The 15,744-nt window shown below is 46.2% G+C and overlaps 1 protein-coding gene and 1 non-coding gene across 2 annotated transcripts in view; one reads left to right on the top strand and one right to left on the bottom strand.

The window, feature by feature from the left end:
* LOC135369232 (uncharacterized) overlaps nt 1–15,744 on the bottom strand; it is a 105,132-nt gene that overhangs the window by 70,355 nt on the left and 19,033 nt on the right. The window contains exons 4-5 of the mRNA XM_064602854.1: nt 9,806–9,917; nt 9,337–9,399 (exon numbers count right to left, since the gene is read on the bottom strand). Of these exons, the coding sequence (XP_064458924.1) occupies nt 9,337–9,398 (62 nt within the window). The 5' untranslated portion in view covers nt 9,399; nt 9,806–9,917. The remainder of the gene's footprint in view (nt 1–9,336; nt 9,400–9,805; nt 9,918–15,744) is intronic.
* Nucleotides 6,348–6,419, top strand: Trnas-gga (transfer RNA serine (anticodon GGA)). Its single transcript has one exon. It is a non-coding gene; the product is annotated as a tRNA-Ser (tRNA).

Genomic DNA, 15,744 nt, shown 5'->3' with positions numbered 1-15,744 from the left:
ACACATCCTGCACTTCAAACTGAAAGAGCTACACAGACCTCGCCGATGTTCTGATACAATTTCCATGTTAGCCAGGCCGCAACCAAACGGGCTATGTACCGACAAACTTTGCAAAGACGAGAAGAAGTGATCAATCTCCACTATACGCCGACCATTCACACTATACTTGTGCGCTGACTCTGTGTCTGGTGAACATTGCCAGTATCGAAAGATGGAGATCGACTGGGTGTAACAGCTGCAGTGGTTGGAACGGGACTTGCTCTGGGACCGGCAAGCTCGTCACAACCTGAACTGCAGGGGACTACATTATCTACCCCAGCTGAATCAGCAAATGACGAATTTCGCTTGTGCTCGAAGCGAAACAAGCATTCCGACCGGCATCCTTACAGCTTGAGGAACAACACTACCACCAAAGGTTGAGCCTACAAGGGTATCTGCGCGATGTGGAGTCGTCGAAGTGCAACGATCACTTGGAACAGCACGGCTGGAGCATCCTGCATTACCAAAATCTCTCAAATCCGCAGGTTCCGTCACATGCCTGCCTCTACCATGTAAATTCGCAAAGTCCTTCTTCTTACGTTTTCGTTGTCCGTAGACGTGACTTCGAGCCATAATGGATAAATACTATGAACACGCAGAAAACACACAAGGACAGAGAGCAAATGAACAGGACAAGAAAGTGAAAAAAACGCGTAACTTAGCCACGAATTGGTCACTACAGCACGAACCGAAACCACGGACGCCGATCAGCTGCTGCGCAATACGCGAAGCTTTACAAGCGGAGTACGTTCGGGCGCTGCGAGCGGACGACGCCACCTTCCGGAATCAGTGGTAAACGCGCCTTGGATGCTTGCCTGTACTCACTTTTAGTTCTTTTTCGGAAAAACAGAATGCTAAAAACACACAAAAGACGGGTCATTTGAATCCTGAAACATGTCCCCGGTTAACCTCAGAAGCGGATTGTTTTTATTTGCTTTCATTTATTTATTTATTTTAAAGCTGTAGCGACAAAATTCGTTTCTCTTTCTTTTGTTTAATTACAACGCTAGAGCGATATTTCAGTTCCCAGAATTAAGAGATCTTGACGTCAACTTCCCAATGAAAGTTTCCGCATTCCGATCTGTCTCATAGTTCGGCGACAAAACCTATGTGAAGTTCACATAGAAAACAGAGGGTTTCCCACCTTCAGGGGTCCGTAAAAAAATTACAACGCTAGAGCGATATTTCAGTTCCCGGAGTTAAGAGATCTTGACGTCACCTTTCCAATGAAACTTTCCGCATTTCGACCTGTCTCGTAGTTCAGCCACAAAACCTATGCGAAGTTCACATAGAAAACAGGGGGTGGTATGTCCTCTTAAGTAAGAGCCCCAGAGCGCGAGTGTTTCAGACTCCACTCACTGAACGCGACACAAGAACCACTCGCGCTCCCGGGAGTGCGAGACTCCGAGCCGCTCCCCGAGGACCCGTTTTGAAATGGGGGCTTTGAAGAAGACGACAAGCGTCCGGGTGCTTGAGATTTTCTGTCACGTACGCACTGTTGGGCGCCGGCAGGACGACCTTCGAAGTGTGGGTTCCGAAGCAAAATACAGACTTAAAATGTTACCCAGGGCCCCGATTCCAGTAAGCTGTAATATTTTTATAACTGTTATCGTGCTTTCGTATTTTGCATATATTCGTGGGCAACTTCCACGCGGATATCGGCGATTATTCGCGGGAAATGTGGTGCTTTAATCCGGACATCTTCACGCCATGCAGCCGTCTTCACAGTAAACAGCTCCTATGACGTCTGTTGCAACTTCCCACCTGCTGTATCTCCTTTGCTGTTGCAAGATGTCTTCGCAACCATAGTCGTCTCTTCCATCGTTACTATCGGTTCAAACTAGGTCAACGTGTCCTCCGTCTGTTCTCGGCACGAGCAGGCAACAGGAAGCGGCATCAGGGACATCAGGGAGGGCACAGTATAGCGCTCCAAAGTTGCTTTTCGCTGGTAAGTGGCCGCTCCGGGGGGTTCATACTCCCGATCTGAGTGCGCCAAAAGAGGGGCACCTACTTAACGCAACCAATGATGACGCTCAACTTCGTAAAGGCAACTGCTCCCCACTACGTATGCACTGTGGCGGCTCTTCCCCGCAGTAATAAAAAGCAGTGCGTCAGATGGCTATGGCCAAGACTTAAGCGACTTAAAATGATGCCCTAGAGGTGGTTTTCGACTCTGCAATAGAAGTTTCCGGTTCTCTGATTAATAAAGCCCAAGTTTATTTTGATGCTGGGTGTCCCAGTGCTGTTGCCATGTGTTGTTTATTTTCGTCCTGATGACCCTGCAAAGGTCCTAAAGAGGCACAATGTGAGAAGAAAGTGGAGCTCTCGCAGCAGCGTCTACACGTTCATTCCCGGGTATCCCCACATGACTGCGGTGCCCAATAGAAGCTCAATCGGAGACCTTGTTCTGCTTTGTTTTGCTGAATGCTTTGTTCACTAAGTATTGTGCAGTCAAGATCAGGTGGTTCTTTTGTTTGTGTAAGCTGCGGATAGCTTGGAAGGAGCTGAGGGAGTCACTGTAGATAACTGAAGATCGAATCTGTTGTTCCAGGATATAGTTACCTGCCAAGATGACTGCATAGACCTCAGCGCTATAAATTGATACAAGGTTCACGGGTCGACAGGATTTTGTACAAGATCCTGTTACTGTTGCACTGGAAACAGCAGTGGCTGTTTTAGAGCCATCTGTATAAAATGCTGTATGCTCTCCAAAAAGTATCCTTAAGATGTATGTCCTCTTGGAGAACAAACGGAGGAGTGTCCTGTTTACTATATTTCATCAGGGTGTAGTTAGATTGTGGAAGTGGCTATCATGGGGGAACGCCTTCATCAACTTCGAGAACTGGAGTGTGATACTCAGGAAACCCACAAGCGTCGATTCCCTGTAACAGACGCATTCTAAAAGGAGGGACAACACTGGGCTTTTTAAGAAAAAGCTGGTTGAACCGTGTTTCCTTCACACAACGCAGAGCTGGATGGTTCGGTAACCCCTCACCCTGAGTGCATATGATATTGCAAGGTTCGTCCACTGTCTCTCCAAAGACCACTTATAGCCTTCAACGTAAATGCTTTCGATTGGTGTCGTGGGGAAAGCGCTAGTTATCAAACGCTGAGCCTGATGATGTAACGGATCAAGAATTTTCAGAACTGATTGGCGAGCAGATCCATAGACACTGGAAGCATAATCCAGTCTAGACCGTACAGTGGATATATGAATCTTAAATGTAATGTGTCTCGATCTCCTCCCCAGGATCTGTGAGATAGTAGCTTTAGGAGGTTCAGGAGCTTCATGCATTTTGCCTAAATATTTTGAATGTGTGGTAAAAACGTAAACTTGCTGTCAAAGGTGACCCCAAGAAACTTGTCTTCTGGTTTGACCTGGGTCTCGCGACCGCCCAGATTTAGGGATGGTGGTGGAAATATTCCTCTCACCCTGAAAGCAGGACTGACACAGTTTTCTGAGCCGATAGTTTAGACCCGTTTTCAGATGACCACTTGTTGAGCCCGTTTATTGCTAGTTGCACTTGTCGTTCGCACAATGTCAAGTTTGAAGAACAACAAGATATTTGTATGTCATCTACACAGAGAGAATACGATATCGAAGGTGAGTTGGTACATGCCATTGAGTTGATTTTGGCTAAAAATAATGTAACACTGAGAACAGATCCCTGCAGGACACCATTCTCTTGACAGAAAGGATGCGATGACACAGTGCCCAGCCGGACCCTGAATTTTCTGTTTTGAAGAAAATCGGCGAACGTCTACGTAGGCTTCCCCTTGTACTGAAAGAATAGATGTCTTGAAGAATACTATACCTCCACGCAGTGTCATGTGCCTTTTCTAAATAAAAAAGACAGACAAACAGGCTGTCTTCTGACAAACATTCAGGAATGGTCGTCTCCAAACGAATGAGGCGTGTGTGCTGTTTCCATCTTTGGTCTGTGTTGAAGCACTGCCGAGAATGATTTATGTGTAATGAAACGGGATAGTCTCTTCATTGCTTTGGGGTAGTTGATGTTTTAGTAAACTTGATGCGTAAAATCTCCTTTTCTAATTTCCACTTAGGGCAAGACCTCGACTAAGAGGGGTGATCATTTATGCAGTTCACACAGCAATCAGGGCCTCTACACTCTTCACTATCATAGCCCTGCTGCCCACAACGAGCACAACTTGGCGACCCACGGCAGGCGTCAGCAGCGTGCACGAAGCGGTTGCACTTAAAACAACGGAGAGGGTTTAGGATATATGAACGTGCTCCTGCAGACAAATATACAGAGTTCGAGGTAACTCGTTACTGTAACTAAGTTCCTTTTTTTGGTAACTTGTAACTTAACTCGGTACTTTTGCGCCGAGGTAACTTTCAGAGGAACTCATTCCTTTTTCAGGTAACTTTGCCAAAGTAACTTAAGTTCCAAGTTATTTTTAACTCGCTTTTCACTCACGTCCACATATTTTCTTGCTTTCTCTCCGGTTCCTTCATGGCATTTTTTCCCATAAAACGTGATATTCAATCAATGACAGTATTTTATTCAGGAAGTAAGAACCGCTGCCATTGAAATTAAGCTGAACCATTGCGCGCCCACAGGGGGTAAGGTGCAAAGCGTTCGAATAGACCTCTGCCAGAGAAACGTCATCATGACATTGATAGACAGACTGAAACCGAAACAAATCGGAAGGAGGGCTGGGTTCCACGAACGGGCACTTGTTCGCTGTCTCCCATTGAAAGCAATTGAAAGAAAAGTAGGACCGAGGGTCGCGTCCCTTTAAGGGACCATGTCCTAACCCCCTCAAGACCGTGGCTTTCGGGCGCGACCTTGTTCACCCCTAGCTTCGAGCGTAGTTCAATTCTACCAAATTTTGGCGCTGTCGAACACTATGACGTCATTTGTTTACAAACAGGGAGAGGTCTATTGTTGGACATAAACGAAAACGATCTACGCGTGTTGCACTCCTCCGCGGGCAACTCAAGGTCTAACTCAACTGCTCACGCGCGCTGCACCTGCGTAATGCTATTTTGTGTCCGGAGTAACTTGGAAGTAACTCGTTCTTTTTTTTTTTTAAGTAAATCAGTAACTGCGAGTTACATTTCATGCTAAAGAACTTCGTTATTAACTTAGTTACATTTTGCACCCGGTAACTTAACTTGTAACGAGTTCTTTTTGACGGGTAACTTCTCAGTCTATGCAAATATACAACCTTCAATATACCAGACAGTGAAGGACGGTCGAAGGTAAGGACTACATTTCTGGTGGTAATATATTCATTTCCTTGAGATAGATTCATTTCCGGTAGAAGATAAGGCTATGTGTTTGGACATGAAAAAATGTTGATTTGATTTCGAGACTTCGGTCCGGGGACGTTTGCCGCCCCGATCGCAGCTGAGAAGAAATGTTTTACCATGCAGATCCGATTACTAGGCATTCCAAAAGTACTATATATACATATGGGAAGGCCCATGAGTTTTAAGGAACACTCGTTGACCAGGGCTTGACCAAGGCCCAGACCGCCACGGCTCAAGGGTTCTATCCATCACCTTAAATCGCCTCGGCACACCTTGAGACTGGGGGCTGGGGCCCGTGCTGACGCCACTCACCAAACACAAGCCGAAGCCAGTGCCCCCTGAGGACACACAAATTTTTACAGCACAGTGCCTTTTTTGTTATGACTTCGTTGTGATCGCATTGTTCACTAGGTCTAACACCGACGATAAAACGTACTATTTTCGGTTAGGTATCGATAGCGGAGCATCAGCTGAAACTGATTTTCGAGAAATTTCGTTAATTTCTTGGCGTTTGAGGCTTACTTGTCTGTGTCGTCCGTAATTGTTGGTCTGCCTCGGCCAAATCTCGTTGTTTACGTCGTTTACAATCGCCCTGCCTCGTGCCTGAATGAGAGAGTGAGTGAGAAAGATGTAAGGGAGAATGGAAATAGCGTGGTTGGTTGTCCGTCCCCCTCGCACTTGAGGCACTCAATGGCTCAAGGGAAACGGCGTGCTGGTTTGGTGTAGCGGTTAGCATATCTGACCGGAAATCAGAAGAGCCAGGTTCGATTCCTGGCGTCAGCACCTCTTTTCCCTGAGTTGTTTGCATTCGTTAATTTCTGGGCGTTTGAGGCTTACTTGTCTGTGTCGTCCCTAATTGTTGGTCTGCCTCGGCCAAATCTCGTTGTTTACGTCGTTTACAATCGCCCTGCCTCGTGTCTGAATGAGAGAGTGAGTGAGAAAGATGTAAGAGAGAATGGGAATAGCGTGGTTGGTTGTCCGTCCCCCACCGTACTTGAGGCACTCAACGGCTCAAGGGAAACGGCGTGCTGGTGTGGTGTAGCGGTTAGCATATCTGACCGGAAATCAGAAGAGCCAGGTTCGATTCCTGGCGTCAGCACCTCTTTTCCCTGAGTTGTTTGCATTCGTTAATCTCTGGGCGTTTGAGGCTTACTTGTCTGTGTCGTCCCTAATTGTTGGTCTGCCTCGGCCAAATCTCGTTGTTTACGTTGTATGGGAATGTACAGCTGCAACGTGAAATCACAGCAGTCTGTGAAAACATTTTCATCACGTGTCATGACAGCTCCCTTGGTAAAAAGCAAACCAGTTAGAGGAGCGAAACTGTGATTGACAGGTCGAGTGTCCTTTTGTGAGTCCTCCCAATGGCTAGACTCCGTTTTAATATGCAGCTCTGGGCTCGTCGTTGTCGGCCTCATAGAGATGGCCAATGTCAAGACTGACGCCCTGGGGGAATGCGCGTCCTAAGCCGACTTCTAATGGAAGTGTGGTGGCATACGTCTGACCCTGTCTGGCAATTACCTTTTCTGGGCCGAAAATCGGACGACAGATTAGCGCCTACACCAATCAGCTCCATCGCTCCAAAGCACGTGGCCCTCTGACATGGAATGTCACTGGAGTTGTGCGTAGTCCTGGTTCCAGAAGCTTTGCATATAGCAACACGTGGCAATCCTATTCCTACTTTCTTGGCTAAAATCAGCTATATTGTGCAGAAGAATTCTTCTACACAATATAGCTGATTTTGAGAGAGAATGAACAGTGTGTATCGACTCTATATGCACCACAAGCTCTCGAGAACAGACGCATAAGCGGCACCTTTAGTGACATATGTGCCAATGGCTCACCAGTATGTGTACAAAGTACGCCTCAGGTTGGATCTCCAGTGGGTTCCAGCACATTCTCGTGTATCATGGAATGCACAGGCGGACGGCGCCTCAGGAGCAGCTCTCTCATCGAGGAGACGAGCGAGTATTGCATTACCGTCGTTCTATTCTTCGACAACTAATGACATGTATGCCTGTAACAGTTCATCCAACGCTTGCTTTTCGGATGCCACGAAACATCCCCCGTCGATACGCTGCATTCATTCAAAAGTCGAATACGACTCAACGCATTGTTCTGTTCTACTGAGCCCACGAGATGTGCACGCTCCAGTGTCTAATAAGCCAAATAAAAAACAATATTCTGCGCGTGCTCTTTTGTAGAAGTGTTCCACAGGCATGCACCCCACCAATACCCCATTCCACCTCTTATCCCTTCCCTGAGCAACATTGTTATCACTATTTATGCTGTTACAGCACTTTTCCCCTTCTCTAAAGAATGACTAAACACACAACGCAGTATCACTACGCAAGCACTTATGCATGTCCAGTAGCCCCAAATCTCACAAACCAAGTCTTTATGGTCTGAAGACCTGTTTGCCCTACCGCGATACACCCACGTATCGCTGCATACGTGAATTTTCGCTACGTGGTTCCACAGCTGGTGCTCGTCCCCCTTCTGTGACGCTTGAAGAGGTTGTATTATCAATGTTGATGATGATGGTGATGATGATGCTGGTGCCGTGATCTTTCTCGGATGCTGCACACTGCTGCCCATAAATCAGCCGCAGCGAAATGCAGCTGTGTGCGCTCAGGCGAGAGAGGTGTGGTAGTCGCTGCCGTCCCAACTCACGTCAAGCTGCACCAGACATCTGGACGTCGAGCGATCACCCCTTCGTTCCGGAGCCCTTGATCCAGACTGTATCACATGGTTTCAAGTCTGCGAGAGGTATTGCGCGATGTCTCCTCTTGTAACGAAGCCTCTGATTTTCCATTTCTGCTGCCATCATCTTCGAAACACCCTCTTAATCCAACATCCTTCGACAAAACGTTCATGGTAGCATCAGAAGATTGCTGCTGGGATGTACCCAGTGTTGCCAGGCATGTTCCTGGACGCAAATAATGCCAGATAAAGGTTTTCCTCTTTTACCAGTACTCACTTCTCCATTTGCACCATTTGCTCAGACTCTCCATTCGATTCGGAGTAAGACGGACTCCTTGTCACGTGTTGGAAACGGTAGGTTTTGGCAGTGCCTGTGAACACAATTGAAGGAAACTGGGGACCGTTGCCCGACATGACGGTGTCGTGTATTCTGTGTGTTTCAAAAATTCTGTTGATGGGCTCTGTGGTTCACGACAAAGTCCTTGGTGGGAGAAGAGCAATTTCTGGGTATTTCGTCTTGTAGTCAACCACTACAACGTCAACAACAACAACAACAATTCGGCGCACGCAAAAGTCCTGTTCTTGCTCGCTGCTTACGATCTTCGTCGAGCTTATGATTAAAGGATGCATGTCCTACGTGAACGATGTTGCTTCCTGGAGCTCCACGGTCTTGATATTACAACCAAAATCGATTTCCATGTCCATTCCCCAAGACGTCAGTCGTGACGTTGCCCACGCCCACAACGGCGAGCCACCATTCACGTCAAAAGTCGCGGCCGTTTCCAGGCACAGCCTCCCCTATTTTTTCGGTTTGCCCTCGTATGTTGTTTAGTCTAGGAGGGTACGGGTAAAACGTGTTATTTCTTTGCCGCGCAATGCCAATATTACGAACATGCGTGGTGTGTGCACCGTTGCATCTTGCCTTTCTGGAATGTATTATGGCACAGTATTTCGTTATCTTTCGTTAAGTTTTGACTAGTATAACCAGATAATTGTTGTTTGACCTCAGTATATCTTGTACCTTAGCTTGATTAGTTCAGTTGTTCGTGTTCATGACGACACTATTTACTAGGTACTACTGGTACGCATATAGTTTCTTTCGATTTACGCCGCCCCAATGTGACCGAGTGAACGGCCAGGAGTCTGTACTAGGTCCCGCTACTCCTTGTCATGTTGTTGTTTTCAATAAATTTCAAATTGAAATTAAAAGAAAACAGACGAAGGAGACAATCAGTCGGCTGCATGATTGGTTGATTATACCTTGTGTGTATAAGTATACGGATCCGAGCTGAGGGCTTACGTGGCAGACGGCTCACCTGTATGCGTTCTGAATGCGGAGGCAAACATTCCCGGAAGGATCGTACTCTTCAACTCCCATCCTGAAATGCACAGCATCAAGTGAAATGACCCTTGAGCAAATAAACACGTAAGGATTTATACCTGTTTACCCTAAATGTACAAGTGCGACACTTTCGAGTACCGACAAACCTGATATTCAACAGGAAAACCGTTATGTAGTTTACCGCAAAATCTCTCTCTGTGAACGCAATGTAGACCAAAATGACAAGCGAATTAGCGTGTTTGTGTGCTGCATTATGCGGAGAATTGCTCGATGCATGTGCACCTTCGGAGAAATCTCCATACTCCAATGCCATGATCCTCAATGCTAATCGCTGAAAGTTAAGTGGCCATTACTGTGCAGAGAAACGTACTGGTCCTCTGTTGAGTGGTGATATATACAAGGTCGAAATAATACGTTCGCGAGAACTTGGTTTCAGCACTCACTTGCTTCCCAGCTTCCATGCAAGGTCGTCGTATGCAGAGTAACTAAAGGCTTGATCAGTGAGCACAATGTATTTGTCCCGAGTGCAAATTCTGGACTCGTCTGGGGAGTACACTGCAGATATGCATGAACAACCAGTTAATACAATGTTGAGATCAGCGCGCGCACACACACACGCATGGAGTGATGACGTGATAAGTCCATTCACCACGTCAATTTGCTATTGTTTATTATTTTCAACAGTTTGCTATTGCCGCAGAGGAAAGTCTTGCTTTTCAGCGAACGTGATGGCAACACTCCGTTTATTGTCGATGTACCATAGCTACCATCGTCAGAACACTTAAGTACATTATTCAGACGTGGATCAGCAGGCAGGAGTCCTACCCTACCACCTTCATAATTCATCGTGAGAATAGGTAGCAGTCATTATTCTTATCCTTTACTGTAATTCATTGTGAACAATAGGCGCACCAAAAAGATGGAGTCAAGACCAAGGGGACAATCATAAGTTCAACCTATGAACACTCACTTACAGCAACCAACTCATGAAACAGAAGTCGCAAAGAACACGCACTTACGGGGAACGAGTAAGGCCTCTTTTACACATCCAGAATTTTTCCTTTCCCTGACCTGCACTCCTTTCATGTTTTTATTATTTACTTTAATACTTTTTTACATTACTTTGCTATATGAACTTTAAGATACGAAGGTAAAAAATAAGCGATGTCAAGTTACCGGTGGTGAGTAAACCAAAGAGTTGTAGCGCTACAGACGACGATGCTCTCGTGCCGTGCAAGCTACAGTTTAGGTGCGCGGGGCGCGCGAAAAAACAAAAAAACATTCACTTGTTGTGATCAGCTGGCGGCTCCGGACCTCTTTATTTCACGCCCTCAATTGAGGACCGCACATCTGGTGACCCTGCCGTTTCGTATGGCCGGGTGCACGAAAAGACATTCGTCTCTGGGTGCGCGCCTGTACACTGTGTCAGCTGTCCTCAATCGAGGTCGTGAAAGAAAGAAGTCCGGAGCCGCCAGCCGATCAGAACAAGTGAATGTGTTTTTTTTTTTTTTTTTGTTTGCTCTTGTGTTGTGCAAGTGACAGTTTAGGTGCGCGGGGCGTACAGAGTGATGCTAAAAGGTAAGAGCAACTTATTTATTTACACATGGTAAACAAGACTTTCGTGCACGAGACTGCACTTCGTCAGGGTGATATACCTATATAATATATATATATATATATAAAGGACAAATAGGTTAATATATCAGACGGCTATGAAGTTGAATAAAAGTGAAATAATAAGACGTGAACTACAGATTACAGGAACGTTAAAAAACTAATTTGTTTAATGGGCAATTTAACACACAAATTTAAAAAAGAATGGTCGACGTTTCGAGAGTGGCACTGTCTTCGTCAGGACAAAAGAGGTACAGGTCCCGACAAAAGTTTACGGAACACGCGAGCGGTGTATTTTCTTCTCGGTACGACACCCTGGCGGCAAGCGGAAGCTGGCGAAATCAGGCCAGTTCACTGCCTCAGAGGGGTGGACGACTGCGCTCTTAGCGACACACAGCGGTAGTTTCGGTATGATTACTGTTGTATGTGCCCGTGGAGTGAGTTGGATTAAACTGTTGTGCTCGTCAACAACTCGTGACTCACGTCACTTGTTTATCAATCAATTATCAATGTCAACGTCATGTGTTCATCAGCTCGTCACGCGTCGTCCATAATAAGGCAACTCTTCACCAGATACCTTTCTTTGTCTTCTCTACATATCCTGGCTTTCCAATAAAAACAATACACGGTAAAGTGTTGCCACTATGATTCATCCTTGTTAACGCGATGATAGCGGCGAGCTCCCTGTCTCAACAATCGTTGAATCACGTGTTGCTGGCGAGCACAACAGTAAAATCCAGCTCACTTTGCGGGCACATACAACAGAAATCATACCGAAACTACCGCTGTGTGTCGCTAAGAGTGCAGTCGTCCACCCCTCTGAGGCAGTGAACTGGCCTGATTTCGCCAGCTTCCGCTTGCCGCTAGGGTGTCGCACCGAGGAGAAAATACACCGCTCGCGTGTTCCGTAAACTTTTGTCAGGACCTGTACAAGGGTTGATATTGCTTAAATAGGTTCCCTGGGTGACGTCACAATCGGTGCAAGTATGCCACGTGGCAGTTGTCTGAGTCATATTCTCGAACATTCCGCAAGGTCAAGTCCGGGTGGTGATGTAATCTTTCTTGGGGAGCCAGCTCAGGGTGAGCTGTACTGAGGCCATAGCTGAAAAGAACATAAAAGGAGAAAACGGGAAAGTATATCCCATCTAGGCGAACAGGTTCCTTACTGTTGAAAGTACACCGGTATCTTCGTTAATGATTGATTGGAATTTGTAAATGAGGTAAGACTCGCGTTGTTCCCTCCTCTATCAGAGCTAAAGTTTGATTGAAGAATAAAAAGCGCGACGTCATTTATTGAATGATCAGGCTGGTTGAAATGACGAGAAACAGGAAGATTTGGCTTTTTATTAACGTCCGACCGGTGGTTGTTGAACCTGATCCGAAAAGATGTTTTGGTTTGGCCTACGTATTGTGCTTGACACGCGTTGCACTGAATGGCATAAATGACATTGGATGAATTACAGTCAAAGTCACCATGAATTTTGACGAAGAAATTAGAATTTGTGCTGTTATGCACATGGGCACTTCGCATTAGTTTGCATATTTGACATCTGCGGCCATTGCACATGTGGCAGCCTGCCGTCGGACTTGTTGGTCGGTTGACTTTGGAGCTGACTAGATTATCGTGGAGGTTTTGCGTCCGCCTGTAGGCCACACGTGGGGGTTCCGGGAAGATTTGTCGCATGCGCTCTGACTGACGAAGAATACCGTGGTGGCGATTAAGTATACTGTTGATGTTGGAAACATTATTGTTGAATGTTACAGCGAGGTTGACGGAGCCATTGTCTGATTTGCGGTTGCGGTTTTGGAACAGAGCTTTGCGATCTGCCCTGCGGGCCTTCCTTATTGCGTCCTCAACTAAACTGGGTGGGAATTGGCGACTGATGAATATTTGCTTGAGTTGGTTCAAATTTCTATCCAGATCACTGCTCTTTCAATCTCTCACACTGGGGGTAAAGGAAAGCCTCTTCTTTGAAGATGCGCAATAAACCAAATAAAGAAAAAGTGGCGTTCCTTCACGAATTTTTTGCGGACGATCTACCGAACGGATTTTTGCTCTGAAAACGGTTTTGGTATCTAGTGACGGAAGAGATCAGATGTTCTCATTGGAGCAACTTCGTAGCTTTTATAATTAAAAAGTTAATTATTGAAAATTAATTAAGACATTGCCTTAGGAGTCTGTTAATGCCCCCCTAGGGAGTGCCCTTCAGCATATGCTATATTGCAATTGATTTCATCTCGGAAAAAGTGATTGATATATTTTTTAAAAATCTGTTCACACTTAGCGTGGGCACCCTGTATATTACTTTACTTTTCTTTCCTTAATACTTCACTGGCTTGCACTGCAATTTTGAAATTCAAATACGTTTAGTGTCATTTACTTGTTTCTTTAATGGCTTTTCTCCCTGCATTATAATTCACTGGCTTGCACTGTGGCATTGAGGAGTGCTCAGTCACTCTCCCAGGTGTAGATCGCTCGCTGAGCGACCCCTGGTTTACCAATTCCGAACGATGCGCAGCTTCCCAGAGCTGACGAGCCGCAAACACTGCGAAACACGTGTTTTCTGGTGCTGTCGCATCGTCCCATGAGTATCTGTTTCTCTGCGTGCAGCAATAGAAGCCATCTTAATCCGTAATTTTGAAATTCAAATACGTTTAGTGTCATTTACTTGTTTCTTTAATGGCTTTTCTTTCTGCATTATAATTCACTGGCTTGCACTGTGGCATTGAGGAGTGCTCAGTCACTCTCCCAGGTGTAGATCGCTCGCTGAGCGACCCCTGGTTTACCAATTCCGAACGATGCGCAGCTTCCCAGAGCTGACGAGCCGCAAACACTGCGAAACACGTGTTTTCTGGTGCTGTCGCATCGTCCCATGAGTATCTGTTTCTCTGCGTGCAGCAATAGAAGCCATCTTAATCCGTAATTTTGAAATTCAAATACGTTTAGTGTCATTTACTTGTTTCTTTAATGGCTTTTCTCCCTGCATTATAATTCACTGGCTTGCACTGTGGCATTGAGGAGTGCTCAGTCACTCTCCCAGGTGTAGATCGCTCGCTGAGCGACCCCTGGTTTACCAATTCCGAACGATGCGCAGCTTCCCAGAGCTGACGAGCCGCAAACACTGCGAAACACGTGTTTTCTGGTGCTGTCGCATCGTCCCATGAGTATCTGTTTCTCTGCGTGCAGCAATAGAAGCCATCTTAATCCGTAATTTTGAAATTCAAATACGTTTAGTGTCATTTACTTGTTTCTTTAATGGCTTTTCTTTCTGCATTATAATTCACTGGCTTGCACTGTGGCATTGAGGAGTGCTCAGTCACCCTCCCAGGTGTAGATCGCTCGCTGAGCGACCCCTGGTTTACCAATTCCGAACGATGCGCAGCTTCCCAGAGCTGACGAGCCGCAAACACGGCGAAACATGTCCTCTGGTGTGTCGCATCGTTCCATGAGTATCTGTTTCTCTGCGTGCAGCAATAGAAGCCATCTTAATCCGTAATTTTGAAATTCAAATACGTTTAGTGTCATTTACTTGTTTCTTTAATGGCTTTTCTTTCTGCATTATAATTCACTGGCTTGCACTGTGGCATTGAGGAGTGCTCAGTCACTCTCCCAGGTGTAGATCGCTCGCTGAGCGACCCCTGGTTTACCAATTCCGAACGATGCGCAGCTTCCCAGAGCTGACGAGCCGCAAACACTGCGAAACACGTGTTTTCTGGTGCTGTCGCATCGTCCCATGAGTATCTGTTTCTCTGCGTGCAGCAATAGAAGCCATCTTAATCCGTAATTTTGAAATTCAAATACGTTTAGTGTCATTTACTTGTTTCTTTAATGGCTTTTCTCCCTGCATTATAATTCACTGGCTTGCACTGTGGCATTGAGGAGTGCTCAGTCACTCTCCCAGGTGTAGATCGCTCGCTGAGCGACCCCTGGTTTACCAATTCCGAACGATGCGCAGCTTCCCAGAGCTGACGAGCCGCAAACACTGCGAAACACGTGTTTTCTGGTGCTGTCGCATCGTCCCATGAGTATCTGTTTCTCTGCGTGCAGCAATAGAAGCCATCTTAATCCGTAATTTTGAAATTCAAATACGTTTAGTGTCATTTACTTGTTTCTTTAATGGCTTTTCTTTCTGCATTATAATTCACTGGCTTGCACTGTGGCATTGAGGAGTGCTCAGTCACCCTCCCAGGTGTAGATCGCTCGCTGAGCGACCCCTGGTTTACCAATTCCGAACGATGCGCAGCTTCCCAGAGCTGACGAGCCGCAAACACGGCGAAACATGTCCTCTGGTGTGTCGCATCGTTCCATGAGTATCTGTTTCTCTGCGTGCAGCCATAGAAGCCACCTTAATCTGTAATTTTCGAATTCAAGTGCGTCTAGTGTCATTTACTTGTTTCTTTAATGGCTTTTCCCCCTGCATTATAATTCACTGGCTTGCACTGTGGCATTGAGGAGTGCTCAGTCACCCTCCCAGGTGTAGATCGCTCGCTGAGCGACCCCTGGTTTACCAATTCCGAACGATGCGCAGCTTCCCAGAGCTGACGAGCCGCAAACACGGCGAAACATGTCCTGTGGTGTGTCGCATCGTTCCATGAGTATCTGTTTCTCTGCGTGCAGCCATAGAAGCCACCTTAATCTGTAATTTTCAAATTCAAGTGCGTCTAGTGTCATTTACTTGTTTCTTTAATGGCTTTTCCCCCTGCATTATAATTCACTGGCTTGCACTGTGGCATTGAGGAGTGCTCAGTCACCCTCCCAGGTGTAGAT

Source organism: Ornithodoros turicata, chromosome 9, assembly GCF_037126465.1.
Source record: "Ornithodoros turicata isolate Travis chromosome 9, ASM3712646v1, whole genome shotgun sequence".
NCBI classification, from domain to species: Eukaryota; Metazoa; Arthropoda; class Arachnida; order Ixodida; family Argasidae; genus Ornithodoros; species Ornithodoros turicata.
Note: the sequence above shows the minus strand (reverse complement) of the source record. Positions and strands in the feature narration are given on the sequence as shown.